Genomic DNA, 15664 nt, shown 5'->3' with positions numbered 1-15664 from the left:
AGCTGTTTCTTGGCAGTCGTCCTTTACACTCTGTTTGCATTTTAAATAATACATACTCATTTCTTCCCTGGCATCTCTGCTTAATGATAAAGTGGCACTCTGGCTGTTTAAAAGGTAAGTGAAACTGTTTCTTGGTAAGTATACATGTAAAGTCATATAAATAAAGGGAGACAAGCTCTTTAGTATCCATCTTTCAGCTACTGGGATTGTGTGGCTGGAACAGGCGTTCTGATTAACTCTCCCCTCCGCTCCCAATCAGAACATTTCATGTCTGTTATTATGCACCCTTTCAATTGGTTTGGAATCTCAGCCTGTGCTTTGCAGAATGTTCTGTGATTGGAACATGGTGGCAGGGCCTAGTTTCTGACGTGTCCTTCGATGTGAATCCACTCCACGACCATGTGGCAGGAGCATAGGCCTCGCTGGGCCCCAGGTAAAGGTGTTTGCTCAAAGGTCAGACCACCACCCACCTTGTGAATGTTAACACACCCCAGTGAGTGCTGGCCTCGGCATTTATGATCCATCTGAGGGTACACACAACTTTTTCTTTTCCTTAAGGGGTCTAACAGGCCAAAGCTGTCATTAATGATGACGTTGAAAGTAAAACCAGTTGGCTGGAAAACGGGTGGGACTACTAAGGAAAAGAAATGCTTTTTGGAAGAGATGGGCGATGAGATTGGATTTGCTTAGTAGCTGTGTGATTGTGAGCCTCTCCAAGCCTTTGTTTCCCCATCTGAAGAGTGGGTATAATATAGGGAATGTACATCTTAGGGTTCTCGTGAAAATGAAGTGAAATTATCCTCGCGGAGCAGAGTGTTTGCAGCCATGTATGTGCTCAGTGATCAGGAGCCGTTTAAACATTTATAAATGTGGATGTGAGCACACACACACACTCGTATGTGCTCTTGTGTGGATACGCACACCCTCCCACACGTATTTATAGGTGCTCGTGCATATACATACACACTCACATACAATAATATTTGATGGAATACTAGGCTGGTCCACGAATAGAAATGATCAGATCAGGGTCTGTCTCACACTATTCCTTTCTTTCTTGTCCTCCGTATTTACCTTTGTCTGCTCATTGTCACTTTTACCTTAAGGTGGGCAGTCATCCCCACGAAAGCACTAATGTCTTTGCGGTTGGTCGTGCTCTCCCATCTGAGCTTCACTGTGATTTGGGGTGGCAGTGGGATGCGACATTCCGAGCGGCAGGCTCTGGGGCACAGTGGTTGTGAGACAGCGTCTGAGAACAGGAGTGGGACACTGAAGCAGATTCCAGTTGGTGCTCGCCTCCCTCACAGCGTGCTCAGGGCTGTATGGAGCGGAGGGGAGGCCACCCTGTCCTGTGGTACGTGGTGACTCTTGGCGATCTCATTTCTCTGTCCCTTAGAATCATGTCTCTCGGCACGTGTTCAGACAAGGGTCTTCAATCATCGGAGGGGTGGAGCGTGCCTGGAAGGTTTCACAGACCTGCCTTCCTCACGCACCTTGGCGAGTTCCGCTCTCCCCTGTGTTCACTCTACGCTTATATCATGGGTCTTATTTCAAGATGCTGCATTTTCTCTAAGCCCAGAGCCCTTGCCCATGCTGTTTTCCGCTGCCCGAAGTACTTTTCTCACTCTCTTGGCCCAGCTACATCTCACTTACCCTTCAGGCATTAGTCTAGATATCACCTCCTAAGGAGATAGCGCCAGCTTCTTCCACACTAGGTTTGAGTCTCTACCGTGTGCCCTGTAATACTCTGAGAATTTTTAACCCTTCTATTCCCAGAGCTTAACAAAGTGCTTATTAGCACATGGGAGATGTTAATACTTGCCTTTGAATAAGCAAGTGAGGGTTAGGTGAGTGGTGGGAGCTGGGAGCTGGGAGGAGGGAGGAGGAAACTGGCATTGGGTTCCTTTCTTTGACTCTTCCCCGTCCTGGTTAAAATTCATTCCTGGACGCCTGGGATAGAAGCTGTTTCAGGAGGGAAACTGCTACAGTTGGAAAAGAGGAAAAAAAAAAAAGATGTTATCACAGTTCACGTGAATTTCCTTCAAATTCTAGGGCATGACAAGAAATCTCTTATCCTATTAGCCCTGGGGGCTCAATTGTTAGCTTATGGCTCCGGGAATGTATCTTCCCCATAAGCCTAGTTGCAAAATGGGTACTTTATAAATCTTAGAAATAAACACGCACTTTACCTTTTCTAGCTTAGTAGGTGGGAGCACCAAGAGTTGCTGGGGATTTGAACATTTCTTTCACAACACTGTGCAGGAAGTGGTTTCTCATTTTCCTTTGAGTTGATGTTCCTAGTAATAACATTCACATACTAGGATGGAGGCAATTGTTTAGCTGTCACCCCCAAACTTAGTCATACCATTGATCTGACATCAGAAAGTACTTATCCTATTGATCTAGTGTCAGATGGGTGGAATAAGAGTAATAATGGGCTTTGATTGACAGCTCAAGTTGACAGATTATCAAGTTGAATTTTCCCACAGCCAAACTGCTGACAGGCTTGGAACTTTTCCTTGCCCACACAGATCCCCTTGACCTTTAACTTCTTGTTACATGTGCTAACCCCAGTTCTCATTTGGGTTGGAACGCTCCCAATTCAGCTTATTTAAAACACACAGATGGGGAGTCTAGAATGATCTAAACTTAGCTGAGAGTATTACACATACGAGGTAAACAGCAAATATTTGTGTAATGAGTAAATAGGCAAATTTATTTTATTTTATTATTTTTCCTTTAAATTTTTTATTGTTATGTTAATCACTATACATTACATCATTGGTTTTTGATGTACTGTTCCATGATTCATTGTTTGTGCATAACACCCAGTGCTCTATGCAGAACGTGCCCTCTTTAATACCCATCACCAGGCTAACCCATCCCCCTACACTCCTCCCCTCTAGAACCCTCGGTTGTTTTTCAGAGTCCATCATCTCTCATGGTTCGTCACCCCCTCCGATTTCCCCCTCTTCATTCTTCCCCTCCTGCTATCTTCTTTTTTTTTTTTTTCTTAACTTATATTGCATTATTTGTTTCAGAGGTACAGGTCTGTGATTCAACAGTCTTGCACAATTCACAGCGCTCACGATAGCACATACCCTCCCCAATGTCTGTCACCCAGCCACCCCCATCCCTCCCACCCCCCACCCCTCCAGCAACCCTCAGTTTGTTTCCTGAGATTAAGAATTCCTCATATCAGTGAGGTCATATGATACATGTCTTTCTCTGATTGACTGTAAATAGGCAAATTTAAATGTATGGGTTGTGTACCAAGAGAGGTGGTCAGGTGACACTGACCATGGCATCTTGGGTATTCAGAGGTAGATTGTCATAGTAGCTGGGACCAGCTTGTGTCAGCCATGACAAATAGGTTAGCTGGAGCACGATCAGAATAAGGAGGGGAGGCAGGTCCTTATGTGGCTTGAAATCAGGGGCGCCTAGAGGAATCCAGGCCCAAGGTGCCACCCTTGGCATTTTAGCTCCGTGGTTTAAGGATTTACTCCACTGTGTCTTCTCGGACCAGAAGCAACCACAGGGAGCTTGCAAGACATGTATAATTTCTGCCTCCCGTCAGTCCGACTGAAGCAGAATCTACATTTTGACAAGATTCCCAGGTGATTCTCATTAAATTTTGAGAAGCACTGGTTTAAGAGTTTCATCCCTCCCCCCCCTTTTTTAAGTAGACTCCACACCCAGTGCAGAGCCCAACGTGGGGCTTGAACTCAAGACCCTGAGATCAAGACCTGAGCTGAAGTCAAGGGTCGGTTGCCCAACCAACTGAGCCACCCAGGCGCCCCGAGTTTCATCCCTCTTAAGATGCAAATATGTTGGGGTGCCTGGCTGGCTCATTTGGTAGAGCATCCGACTCTTGGTCTCCAGGTTGTGAATTCAAGCTCCACGTTGGGTGTAGAGATTACCTAAGTAAATAAAACTTAAAAAAAAAAAAAGATGTAAATATCCTCAAGCAAAATCCTTCCTGGGACTGTAGGAGTTTAGACTCTGGGTCTTTGGACCTTAACCTCCAGGTGTGACCTTTAGAAGTTCAGAGTTCTCAGCTGTGAGGAACAAAAACATTCTTGGGCTGATCAAAGTAGTTAATTAGAAAGACTATTTCATAGCTCCCAGAATGACTGAGAAGGATGGAGAACCAGCTTGAGAAACCACAACAAGGGCTGCTGGTCTGCTAGGATCTCAACCAAAGCTGCACCATAGAACCAGTTTGGTGAGGACATTGATGGCCGCCACTGTCTCTGAGGCCACCGCTGGCACCATGAGGCAGTGGGGGTGCCGGAGCCAGTTTGTCCCAGTTTGGGAGGGCCAGTTAGCTGCCTTTCTTCCCAATTTGCCATTTCAGTGATGTCCAGTCCATTTGGAAGCTTGGTATTGGCTGTGTCGGAAGTCTTCCCACCATGGAAATCCCCAAATGCTTCAAATCGAGGCTTTGTTTGTTTTTGAGAGCCGGGGTATCAGTACCTACTGCATGGAGTCCCTTACTGGTACCACCGCCCCTGCTTAGCCTGAGGAAAATGTCATTTGACCTGGGTCTAGATCAGTGTTTCCTACCTTCGGCTACACAGTGGAATTACCTGGGGGAACTTTACAAATTACTAGGGCTGGGCTTCCAACCACAGAAATTCTGCTTTAATTTGTTTGGGGGAGGGATTCTCAAAATGTAGTCCCTGGACCGGTGGCGTGATCATCACTTGGCAACTTGTTAGAAATGCAACTTCCCGGGCTCCGCCCCAGACCTACTGCACCAGAAACTCTGGCGGTGAGGCCCTGAGTTGTCATAAGTCCCCCAGTGGTTCTTGATGGAGCTGAAGTTTGAGGACCAGTGGTCTGGGGTGAGGTGTGGGCGTCTGGACTTTAAAAGGAATTCCCAGCTGGCTCAAAAGTGCAGCCAAGTTTGAAAACCACTGGGTTAACAGCTTTTAAAGGGCCCCATTTGTCTGCCTTGGCTTTAGGGACTGCATGATTCCTTCAGAGGGAAAGACCTATTCACAGAATGGTGGGCTGGGATTAAATAGAGTCTGAAATCCACGTTTGTGGCGAAGATGAGTAAATTCCAATTTGGACTCTCAGAAGTCACACTTATGGGTCTTCTAATGACACTCTTCTGTGGGCTTGTCAGTCTGAATACTGTTGGAAAGGATATCACTTGGTAGTTTCTAAACGCTGTGACTCTTAGGTCAGAACCACATGAAGGTACTGGTGAGAACACAGAGTTTTTGGACTCACCTTGCCCTCAGTCAGATTCTGGGGGGGTGGCATTAGGTAGAGCCTGGCCAGAGCTATCTTTATAACAAGTTCCCCACACCACTCTCAGCAACACCTTTTTAAACCACTAAATTAATGTGGGGAGGAGGTGGGGCCTGACATTTATGACTTAAATACCAAGAGAGGCAGTTTTGGTCTGGAGCTGATTCTGTGTATACTGCTCATAAATCCCTGACAAAAATAAAAACCAGTAGGTTCTAACAAACTCCAGAGGATAGCAGAAAACTTGGCAATTCCAGAGGAACATTCCACATGCTCTTGGATTTGAAAACAGCAAAAAGCTATACAAACTGGGGATCTTGGGTTCTTTTTTGTTTTAAGATTTTATTTATTTATTTGAGAGAGAGAGAGCACAGAGGGAGAGTGAGAGGGAGAAGCAGACTCCCCGCCTAGCAGAGAGCCCAATGCAGGGCTTGATCCCAGGACCCTGAGATAATGACACCTAACAGACTGAGCCACCCAGGCGCCCCGGAGATCTTTGGGTTCTATCGTTCCTGAGTGTATTCGACCTTGTGTTAAGATAACAGGGGAGAGAAATGTAAAGAAGCAACTGTATTTTCACTTCAGTTTTTATTGGGTTTAGTAAAATATATCATTAAAATTTATATTCTGGCTACTTTTGGATCATAGCAAAAAACCTGTGGCAAGACTCCTTGGAGAAGGTTGTATTGGATAGATCTTATCATTGTTTTATTATTTTTTTAAGATTTTATTTATTTATTTGAGAGAGAGAGAGAACACAAGCAGAGGGAGCTTCAGGTAGAGGGAGAAGCAGGCTCTCCACTGAGCAGGGAGCCCGATGTGGGACTCGATCGCAGGACCCTGGGATAGTGACCTGAGCTGAAGGCAGATGCTTAACTGACTGAGCCACCCAGGCATCCACTTATCATTGTTTTAAAATTAGAAACGAGGGCTTTTCTTTTCCTCTTCCTTCCACAGCCCCCTTCCAGCCTAAGCTAGAGCCAGTGGGCCTCTGGCCTAGCAGAGCTTTCGCCATGGCCCTCAGCGATGCTGACGTGCAAAAGCAGATTAAGCATATGATGGCTTTTATTGAACAAGAAGCCAATGAGAAAGCGGAGGAAATAGATGCGAAGGCAGAGGAAGAGTTCAACATTGAGAAAGGTCGTCTTGTGCAAACCCAAAGACTGAAGATTATGGAATACTACGAGAAGAAAGAAAAGCAGATTGAGCAGCAGAAGAAAATTCAGATGTCTAATTTGATGAATCAAGCAAGGCTCAAAGTCCTCAGAGCAAGAGATGACCTTATTACAGACCTACTAAATGAAGCAAAACAGAGACTCAGCAAAGTGGTAAAAGATACAACCAGGTACCAGGTGCTGCTGGATGGACTGGTCCTTCAGGGTTTGTACCAATTGTTAGAGCCTCGAATGATTGTTCGTTGCAGGAAGCAGGATTTCCCTCTGGTAAAGGCTGCAGTGCAAAAAGCGATTCCTATGTACAAAATTGCCACCAAAAAAGATGTTGATGTCCAAATTGATCAGGAGGCCTACCTGCCTGAGGAAATAGCTGGTGGAGTTGAGATCTATAATGGGGATCGTAAAATAAAAGTTTCCAATACCCTAGAAAGCCGGCTGGATCTCATAGCCCAGCAGATGATGCCAGAAGTACGGGGAGCCTTATTTGGTGCAAATGCCAACAGGAAGTTTTTGGACTAAACCTTTGGGCGAGGTGGAGTTCATTCACTGTTCTCCTTCTGTCATGGGGAAGTTTCTGATACTTGAAGAAACAAGATATCTGTGGCTTCCCCTTCGCTGTTCTAATATTCTGTATTTATCAGTGGATCCTCTCTGTAGCTAATGCCCTTGGCCTAATTGTTAACAGGAGAGAAAGTTTCACGTATTATGATCAGGAAACCTCCTTAGCTTACTGAAAGGAGCACAACTTACATTTGCTTCTGTAGCATGAAAGTGAGGGTATCAGATGGTGGTTACCAGCGCTTCCCCGAGTCTCTGCTCTTCCTCTCATCTTCTGCTGTCGTTCTTGATTCTAGAGGTTGATGTGTGTGGTGTTCTCTGACATTCAGTCTGTGCTCTTTAGGCTTCAGATGCATGGGGCGCATGCATTCCTGCCAGCACTAGTAGCTTCACTGTTCACCTGTTTGGGCCTAGAAGCGTTCCTCATCTGTAAATGTGATTTAGAATCTAAGCCATGAATCGGTCTTATTTATTAAAACAAAAGGTTTACATGGAAAAAAATAAATAAAATTAGAAACGATACATCCCTGATTTCAGAAACATGACTCTCTTTTTCTCTTTCTGACAATTTTAAGAGATAGGTGCATTTATATCCAAGATGAGGAAGCCAAGGGAATTAAGTACATTGCCTATACTCTTAAGTGGTGAACCTGGAATTTGACTGTAGGGTTTTTTGTTTATCTAATGTAACTGTTAAGCTCAGGATTTCCTCCCTCTACCATTTTGTGATTGATGAAGAATAACCTTGGAAGTTTTTTTGTAGCGAGTTGGTGGAAGTCATGCTATGGGAAGGAACGAAGGCAGAACGAAGACAATAAAGATGAACTAGTTGATCAGAAGGCCAAATGAGGTTATTTTGTTCTCCTATGGTTTAAGCAGAGTCAGTAAACCATCAGGGACTGTGAAAGAGATGAGCTGACAGCTGTGGAAATAATCCTGGATGCACTTTTAATGCTAACTGGCTCCTGGTCCCTGGAGGTGCAAAGTCCAAGAAAGGTTCAGGTCGAGTTGGTCAACTAAGGCCTGGGGAAGGAATTATATTTAGATTAAGACTGGTTACACTTGGAAGATCTGAAAGAATGAAGCAGATTTTTTTTTTTTAAAGGAAGGTTGTAAAGTTTGAAAAATATTGACACTGTTTTCTCTGTGAGTTAAGATAAATAAGTATGATTTTATTTTACGGAGAGGAAAGTGAGCTTTAAGAAAGTTCTGGAATTTACCCAAGGTCAGAGATGATAGAGTAGCAGAGGTGACTGGAATTTTCTGACTCTTTCTCATACCACAGTGCTTAAATATATGTTTTAAGGGATTTGTTATGGGATTTGATACGGGATTTGTTAATAGTTAAATCTTATTAGAAATTGTGTATTTCTTTTGTATTCACTGGTGCTTATGCTAAGCTTAATGTTTATGCTTAGTGATTTAAATAAGACTTTACTGATGCCTGAGGCCGAGTCCAGAGATTCTGATTTAGTTGGACTGAGGTGTGGTCTGGGGTTTGGGATTTTTAGAAGGTGATTCTGATGTGCAGTAAAATAAGAACCAGTGGACTAGAAAACTCACCTGCTCTTAGTCTATTATCTTGTCCTTGCCCTCTTTTGGGAACATGTTTGGGAACATGAGGCTATAAAAAATGCACCCTCATTAATCTGTTAGCATAGTAGTAGACCAAGGAGTAGCCTGGCTACTTTCTAAATGGTAAACACAAATTTCACACTCACTCGGTCAAATTTTGAGGCTAGCCTTGTCTTTGATTCATCCAGACACCTTCCTGAGCCTGCCGTACTTAAAGTTCAAATGCTGGCTAATTTCCACTGTCATCAATGAGGCTTTTATTTGCTCTTCCAATTCCATAGCACTTGAGACGTTGTCTTGGTGAGAGATGTTAGTGAATGCAATAAGATGTTGTTCCTGAATTTTTACAAATGTATTTATGTTTCAGTTTCAACACCTTGTCAAATGGAGAGAATAGCACCAACATCTTAGAGCTGGTGGGAAAGTTAGATGGGATGAATTTATGCAGATCACCTAGAACCCTCGGTGACACCAAGTAGCTCTTCCTAAGTGCTAGCTATCACAGCTACTCACCTGGCTTTGTTTTCCTCAGGACTTAGGCTCAACTAAGACATTCAAGAACTCAAACATCAATCAGATTGGAAGATCTTACTCTAACAAGTGGTTAGTGTGCAAAAGAATGGTATAAACAGGGCCCAGATGCAACATATACGTTAATTGCTATTCTTTCCAAGAGAGGACATGGGATATTTGTGGATTTGAAATGACATTAGCCAGAGTTGAGCTTATTTACCTGCACATTCTCCATTTGAAATCCATTCGCAGTCTAGATTTCCAATAAAAATAACAGTAGGTGAATTTTTCATAATTTAGATCTTAATTAGTCAGAGTCAGGCATTTGAGCTGCATAGACATCAACTTAGAAGCCTAGTGTTTGTGTTAACTTCTAGTCCTTTCCCTTACAGGATATTTACCCCTTCCTGGAAGATCTGTTCACAGCTGTCAGGTGATTTTTAGTTCAATTACACCTTAGGTGCATTATTATTATTTTCCTAAGTGTCCTCTTTTCTTGGTGAAAGAGGCCCGTTTTAAGTGTGTCCTTTGAGTATTTGAATAAGATTGAGTTTTCATCTCCTAAAAGTAAGGGCAAGGAGAAATCGATAAATATTTCCTTTTGGACTTGCACGCTTTTCTTCTGAGACTCCCTGGCAGTAAATACAGAAACTTAGAACAACAACAACAAAAAGCACCACTGCAACACGTGTCTTGTCACATTCTGCTCACCCCTACACCTGATTTCAAATGTAAATTGCACGGTATTTAGCGCTAATGAAAATACTCTAGTGAAGGAAATTGTTAAGATTTTCTGGTGCTCCCGTAGGGGTAATATTAAAACCCCCGTTACTAACATCTCACTCTGAGAAGACAAAAATGTGCACTGAGAATACAAAAGCCCTGTTGGCATCTAAATGTGGGCCAATTAATTTGCTGTTATCGACGTATGGGTTTACGAGGAGATGTAAAAGCAGGACCCAGGAAAGCTGTTGAGATCCCCGTATTGCGGGGCTCCTTGACCCTGGATTTTCAATGCTTGCTTAATCATGGCATTCTGCTTTCTATTTATTTATACAGTTGCCTCAATGAACAAATTAATAATTATACAGCACATTGACAAACATGCCGGGTAATATTTGCCAGATTTTAAATTAATTTAATTCAAGGGCCACTTCATTTACAGGATTCATCCGCACATCAGGCATCAGCCCTTACCTCGTTGCTATTCATGCTACACCAAGATTTTTCGTCATTTCCCCCCTTCCTTTCTTCTCTGCAGACAAAGGCAGCACAACTTGCCGTGCCAAATAAATAGACGCTAACAGGCAGGTGGAAGACAGATAGGTGACAGACAAATAGGAATATAGATAAATGCACAGATGACATAAATTCAGAAGGCAGGATAATAGCTGTTACCATGATATGTGGAAAACAATTAGATTCAACTAAATTCTTGTATTTATTTTTTCTTTAGCTCCAATTTGCAATTTATCTTCTCTTGTTTCACACCCACAGACCTTCTTCACAATTTACAGACTGGAAATTCAAACAAATAGCTTATCGTTCCAGAAATGATCACTCTTCTTGGAAACAGAAAAACCATGGAAAAATGGAACTTCGTGGGCTTGGGCAGCCAAGCACATTTCTGGTTGCTTTGTATAGTAATGAGGTTTGAGTAAGAGTCTGAGTGAGACTGGATTACATTGAACGGGTCAGTTGCCTTTAGAAAAATTGCAAAAATTACACTTGTAGCTAAACACAAAACCTTGGCTAATAGGAAGGAGTGACACTGTGGAAGTTAGTAAATCCGTTTTCATGTATATGCCTTCACTCTGTATGTCAGCATGTAAAAATATTGACTGATCCTGGGTTTCTGCCCTTATAGGAAGGGCTGGATGTCTGGGGTCTTATTTTATATTCATGGACACTAATAAAGTCTAATGGTCCTAAGAGCTTAGTTCAAATAAGAGAACTGCAAACCAGATCCCATTTGAGGGTTTGCAAATTACTTTTCATGCTGCTTGTGCTCTAATATTTGGGGCAATAGCTAGTCATAGTTGGCTTACAGGCTTTATAAATACATATAAACCATTTGGCAGTTCATACTTAGAGGAGATGAAAATTTTTCCTGCGTTGTATTAATAAATTGTTACGTATCCTGGGTGCGGATCAGTATCTATTACAAGACTATCCTAAGATTGGTAAGCACTTTGTGTGAAATCAGCACAGGATATGGTCAATTGTATCTTAATAATATCTACCACCCAAAATACAAATGTAGCTTAGTATCGTATGTGTGTATACCATATCAAGATATGATTGTTTTTTTCTCATGAATGTGTTTATTCATTATAGTTGCTGTAGGTTTCTGGGTGTGGGGGGTGGTGTTGATAAAGATAAGTCTCTTTTGGGGGAGGCAGTAAATATTAAGCCTAGGATTATATTACGAGTTCGAGAATACTCTGCGTGTGTACACAGCTGTTTGTCCTGATGAGATCGTTGTTAGAATATTATATTTTCAGTTCCCAACCATGGATGGATGCTTAGGTGCAAGGCTATAGGATGGCTCTTTTTTAAAAAAAAAAGAATGTAGTAACCACTTATAGAAAAATCCGGCAAAGACTCGGCAGATAATTTTAGTGCAAGCTGCCTTTTGCTTCAGTACCCGAGATAATTGTCTCAATCTCCTTTTTACTCTGCAGGGTCACGAATGTCAAAAGGCATTCCCATATGAAAGTTGAAATTGCACCATATGTAGCCCAGAAATTATGTGTCTTTTACTAAAAAAAACCCGGGTAGACCTATATGCCATAATAATTATAAAAATTATACTAGCATTTATTTGGTTATATTAATATGCTATTTGTATTAACTAGTTTTACTAATTACCTAATTACTGCCCGCCTGGGTAATTACTCATCTTGATGAAATGAATGTTGAAAGGTGAACTCCTAGGCATGAATTTGGTAATCATTTTCTTATCCAGAATAATAATGTTGAGGGCAGATGCTCAATTCATTTAATACTCTCAATGATTGCAGAGCTAGAAGGAGATTATAAGGTGTAGTCATAAAACTGGTGTACCTAAATAGGAGGTTGGAGCAAATAGGTGTACATTAGGAGCACTGAGTGGTGTTTCCTTGATTAAAAGGGGCATTCAAATGGATGTTTCAAAGCCATTTTAGGAAGGTGTAGGGGAAGAAGCAAGGATGCTGGTACCAGATGGCCTGGAGTTTGAATCTTAGAATCCTAGGACTTGGAGGAAAGCAAACTTGCGCCTTTGAGTCTCACTGTCCTCTGTGCAAAGGTGACACGGTGTTCAGTGTCCTCGTCTAGCATTGCTGTGAGAAGCGAGTTAGACGATGTTTGCAAGTGTCTGGGACTGAGGGAGCAGCTTTTGAATCTACTCTTTTATTCTCCAGGATTTGGATTTCGTAATCTTTACATATAGCTTAATTATTGATAATAAAGCAAATTTTGAAATAAAAGTTATTAGAATGACTAGTGGTGTGAAGAAGAGAGGATCCCTATAACAAGCGTGTTTCAACAGCTAGACCCGTGTCACCAGCCCTAAAATGTCCCAGTCCTGGTTATATAAGACAAGTGCAAATTTCAGCATGGCTGCCACCTGTTTGAATATCAGCAGCACGAAGGGAGTGACTTGGTTCCTTTTATTTATTTATTTATTTTTTTAAAGTAAACTCTACTTAAACTCCCCAGCATGGGGCTTGACCTCATGACCCCAAGATCAAGAGTTGCATGCTGTACAGACTGAGCCAGCCAGGCACCCTGAGACTTGGTTTCTTTTATTTAATCTTGTATCTTTAGCACTTGCCATAAATCTAGTACAGTATGCTTAATACTTGTTGAATGAATAAAGGAACTAATGGATGAATATCTGTCTAGATGCTTGTATAATAACTGCATCATATTCTTTGTGTTCTCCATGGCTCCGAAGGTCCCTTCGGGGAGCACATCATATTCCCTGGGCGATGAGATATTATCTCTGTGGCCAGGTTCTGCGCGTGTTAGCAGCTGTGATGCACTGGTGTGGTCTACACTGCCCAGCTCTTCCCAATATAATGTTCAAGGTGATGCTGAAATAGGTCTTGCCTCCCTCCTGTCATCACAGGTATGCAACTTGTTTCACAGCTCACCTCCCCTCTGCAGCTGCAGGCCAGCATAGCTGACTCTGGCACCGGGCCAGAGATGGGGACCCACTCATCCCGGACAGCAGGTCAGATGAGCCTTTTTTAGTTGGTGCAGGGTCTCTCTCTGCGCACATTAAAGGGCTAGCTGTAGGGATTCAAAGGAGAATAAGATAAAATCACTCCCCAAGGAGTCCAGTGGGAAAACCAAACAACCAAATGAGTGCTTGCTACCATGCAATAAATGCTCATGAGTCCATGTTCAAGTACAGACGAGCATCTGCCCAACCCTTCCTGAGATAATCTGTCAGAGGTCACGAAGGCCACATTTGATGTCTCATAAGATGAAGAGCTTGCTGGGTGGACAAGAGGGAAGGGCTAGTCCACAAGCATCCTTGAGAGAGTCTGCATCATTTCAAACCCTGTTGGCCCTCTCAAAGATGTTGGTCATAAGAAAGAGTGGAGTCGTGTGAGCATCACTCACGGTGATGGTGCGGTTAACTACGAACACCATCATCAGCAGTGATGGTGCGTCGACGATTGCAAATGCCACCGTTCCCACATGGGTGGAAAGTAGGAACAACACACAAATTGGGGGGGGCGATTACTTGGAAAATTTTGAGTGGACGAATTTTTTCTTTTATGAAGCAGCTATTTTAAATTACACGGCGCTCCTCATGCATTTGGGGGGATAGGGTTGCATGCAACATTTCAGTGACACATTGAGACTCTAAAGAGAGGTACACCCACATAGTTCCCTGTATTTTCGCCTTACCAAAGGTTGGAGAAGGCCCTCAATGTGGATCGGAAACAATGCCGGCGATTCGTTTCTCCCTTACCCTAATGACCTGTACTCAGGCTTTGCTTCTGGCTTTCACACAGGTCTCCACAAAGAAACAGGACAGGGCCTTGTGTTTTATGCAACACGAGCAGATGAATTCTTTTTTCTTTTTTTTTCAAGAGCTTTTAGGTGCAATTCCAGTCATTTCTAATATCATTTAAAAGCCTTTTAAGGAACAGCCTTCCCTCCCAATAATTGACAGCCAAGACGACACCATGCGGGAAAAGAGGTGGAGAGGGACTGAGGTGTAGACGTACTTGACTGAAAGAGCCTCTAAATTATGTTGTCAAAAAATTATAGCAACACCATTTTAAATGCTTTTCCTCCTATAATACTCTCTCCTCCAATCCTCATGTCTCCAGTTTGTTTGTTTTGTGTGATCCACCTACAAGGTGAAGTTATGTTGTGTTCTGGGGGGTCACTTCTTACAATGTTAAACTGAGATCCCAATGCTCCAGGCAGGAAGTGTTGGCTGCTAGTGTAACAGACAGTCTGTTTATTCTTGTTAACTATTGACCTGCTTTTCGGAGCTCTTGTCTAACTGCCTTGAGTTGTTATCATGTGCTCAAAGTACTTTGAGCTTATAACAGAGTCCTGATTTGAAGTCTCCCAAGAATGCTTTCCTTGGAGGATTCCCCTGGCGAACCTGGGGAAGCAAGAGAAATAGGTAAAGTAAGGCCGGGGGGGCTTCAGAATTCCCTGCACTTAGGGAGTATCTGACAGTAGCTGAAAAGTCAAGGCATTCCTCCATCTAGAGTGAGCATCCTCATAGGGAGGTTTTTAAGAGAAGCCATTTCTAGGGACACCTGGGTGGCTCAGTCGTTGAGCGTCTGCCTTCGGCTCAGGTCTTGATCCCAGCGTCCTCGGATCGAGCCTGGCGTCGGGCTCCCTGCTCGGCGGGAAGCCTGCTTCACCCTCTCCCACTCCCCCTGCTTGTGTTCCCTCTCTCGCCGTGTCTCTCTCTGTCAAATAAATAAATAAATAAAATCTTTAAAAAAAAAGAGAGAGAAGCCATTTCTAGACTCAGTGTAAGCAGGAATGTTGCCATCAGTAGCACCTTTAAGTCAACGTGTTAGGGACAGGAAGTACTAAGGGGGTCGGGATGCTACAGCCTGGTTTTTCACATGCTTAGATACTCCCAAATGCAGATTTTCTTAGGGACTGATGAGAGCCCTGTGGATTTCATGTCAACTTCAGCGGCTCTCCGGTTAAGGTTTTCTGCATGTGCCCATCTTTTCCCGTATCCATCCATTCAGTCATGAAGCATTGAGCACCTACTGTAGGTCAGGCTTTGTGCTAGGTACTTGGTGCTGTGTGATTTAGAGGTTTCTAGTTTGAGGCTCAAAGACATCACACATTTGATTGTTGCCAACAGAAATTTAAGACTTTCACTTGTGGTCAGTGCCTCAACATTTTTTGTCAGTCCTTTCACTTACTAGTCTGTTCTCCTCTCAGAGTTGTTCCAACTGTTATCCACTCTCTTTGAATCTGCTCTCAATCTCTGAGCACATTTTTAGCAAACTGCCATTCAATTCACCCTTCCCTCCTCTATCCTTGAGAAAATCAAGGCCAAGAGGTTTGTGGCAGAGACTGGTTCGTTCTTCAGCAAA

At 43.0% G+C, this 15664-nt stretch overlaps 1 protein-coding gene across 1 annotated transcript; it reads left to right on the top strand.

The window, feature by feature from the left end:
• Window positions 1-6215: 6215 nt before the first annotated feature.
• LOC114223638 (V-type proton ATPase subunit E 1) lies at window positions 6216-7446 on the top strand. The gene has a single exon (XM_028122638.2). The coding sequence runs from the start codon at window positions 6276-6278 to the stop codon at window positions 6954-6956; it is 681 nt and encodes a 226-aa protein (XP_027978439.1). The 5' UTR covers window positions 6216-6275; the 3' UTR covers window positions 6957-7446.
• The last annotated feature ends 8218 nt before the right edge of the window (window positions 7447-15664 follow it).

Source organism: Eumetopias jubatus, unplaced genomic scaffold, assembly GCF_037043125.1.
Source record: "Eumetopias jubatus isolate StellerSeaLion01/CBP00866 unplaced genomic scaffold, mEumJub1_p1.0 scaffold_11, whole genome shotgun sequence".
In the NCBI taxonomy this organism is placed as follows: domain Eukaryota; kingdom Metazoa; phylum Chordata; class Mammalia; order Carnivora; family Otariidae; genus Eumetopias; species Eumetopias jubatus.
This window is presented reverse-complemented; position numbering and strand designations above follow the sequence as displayed.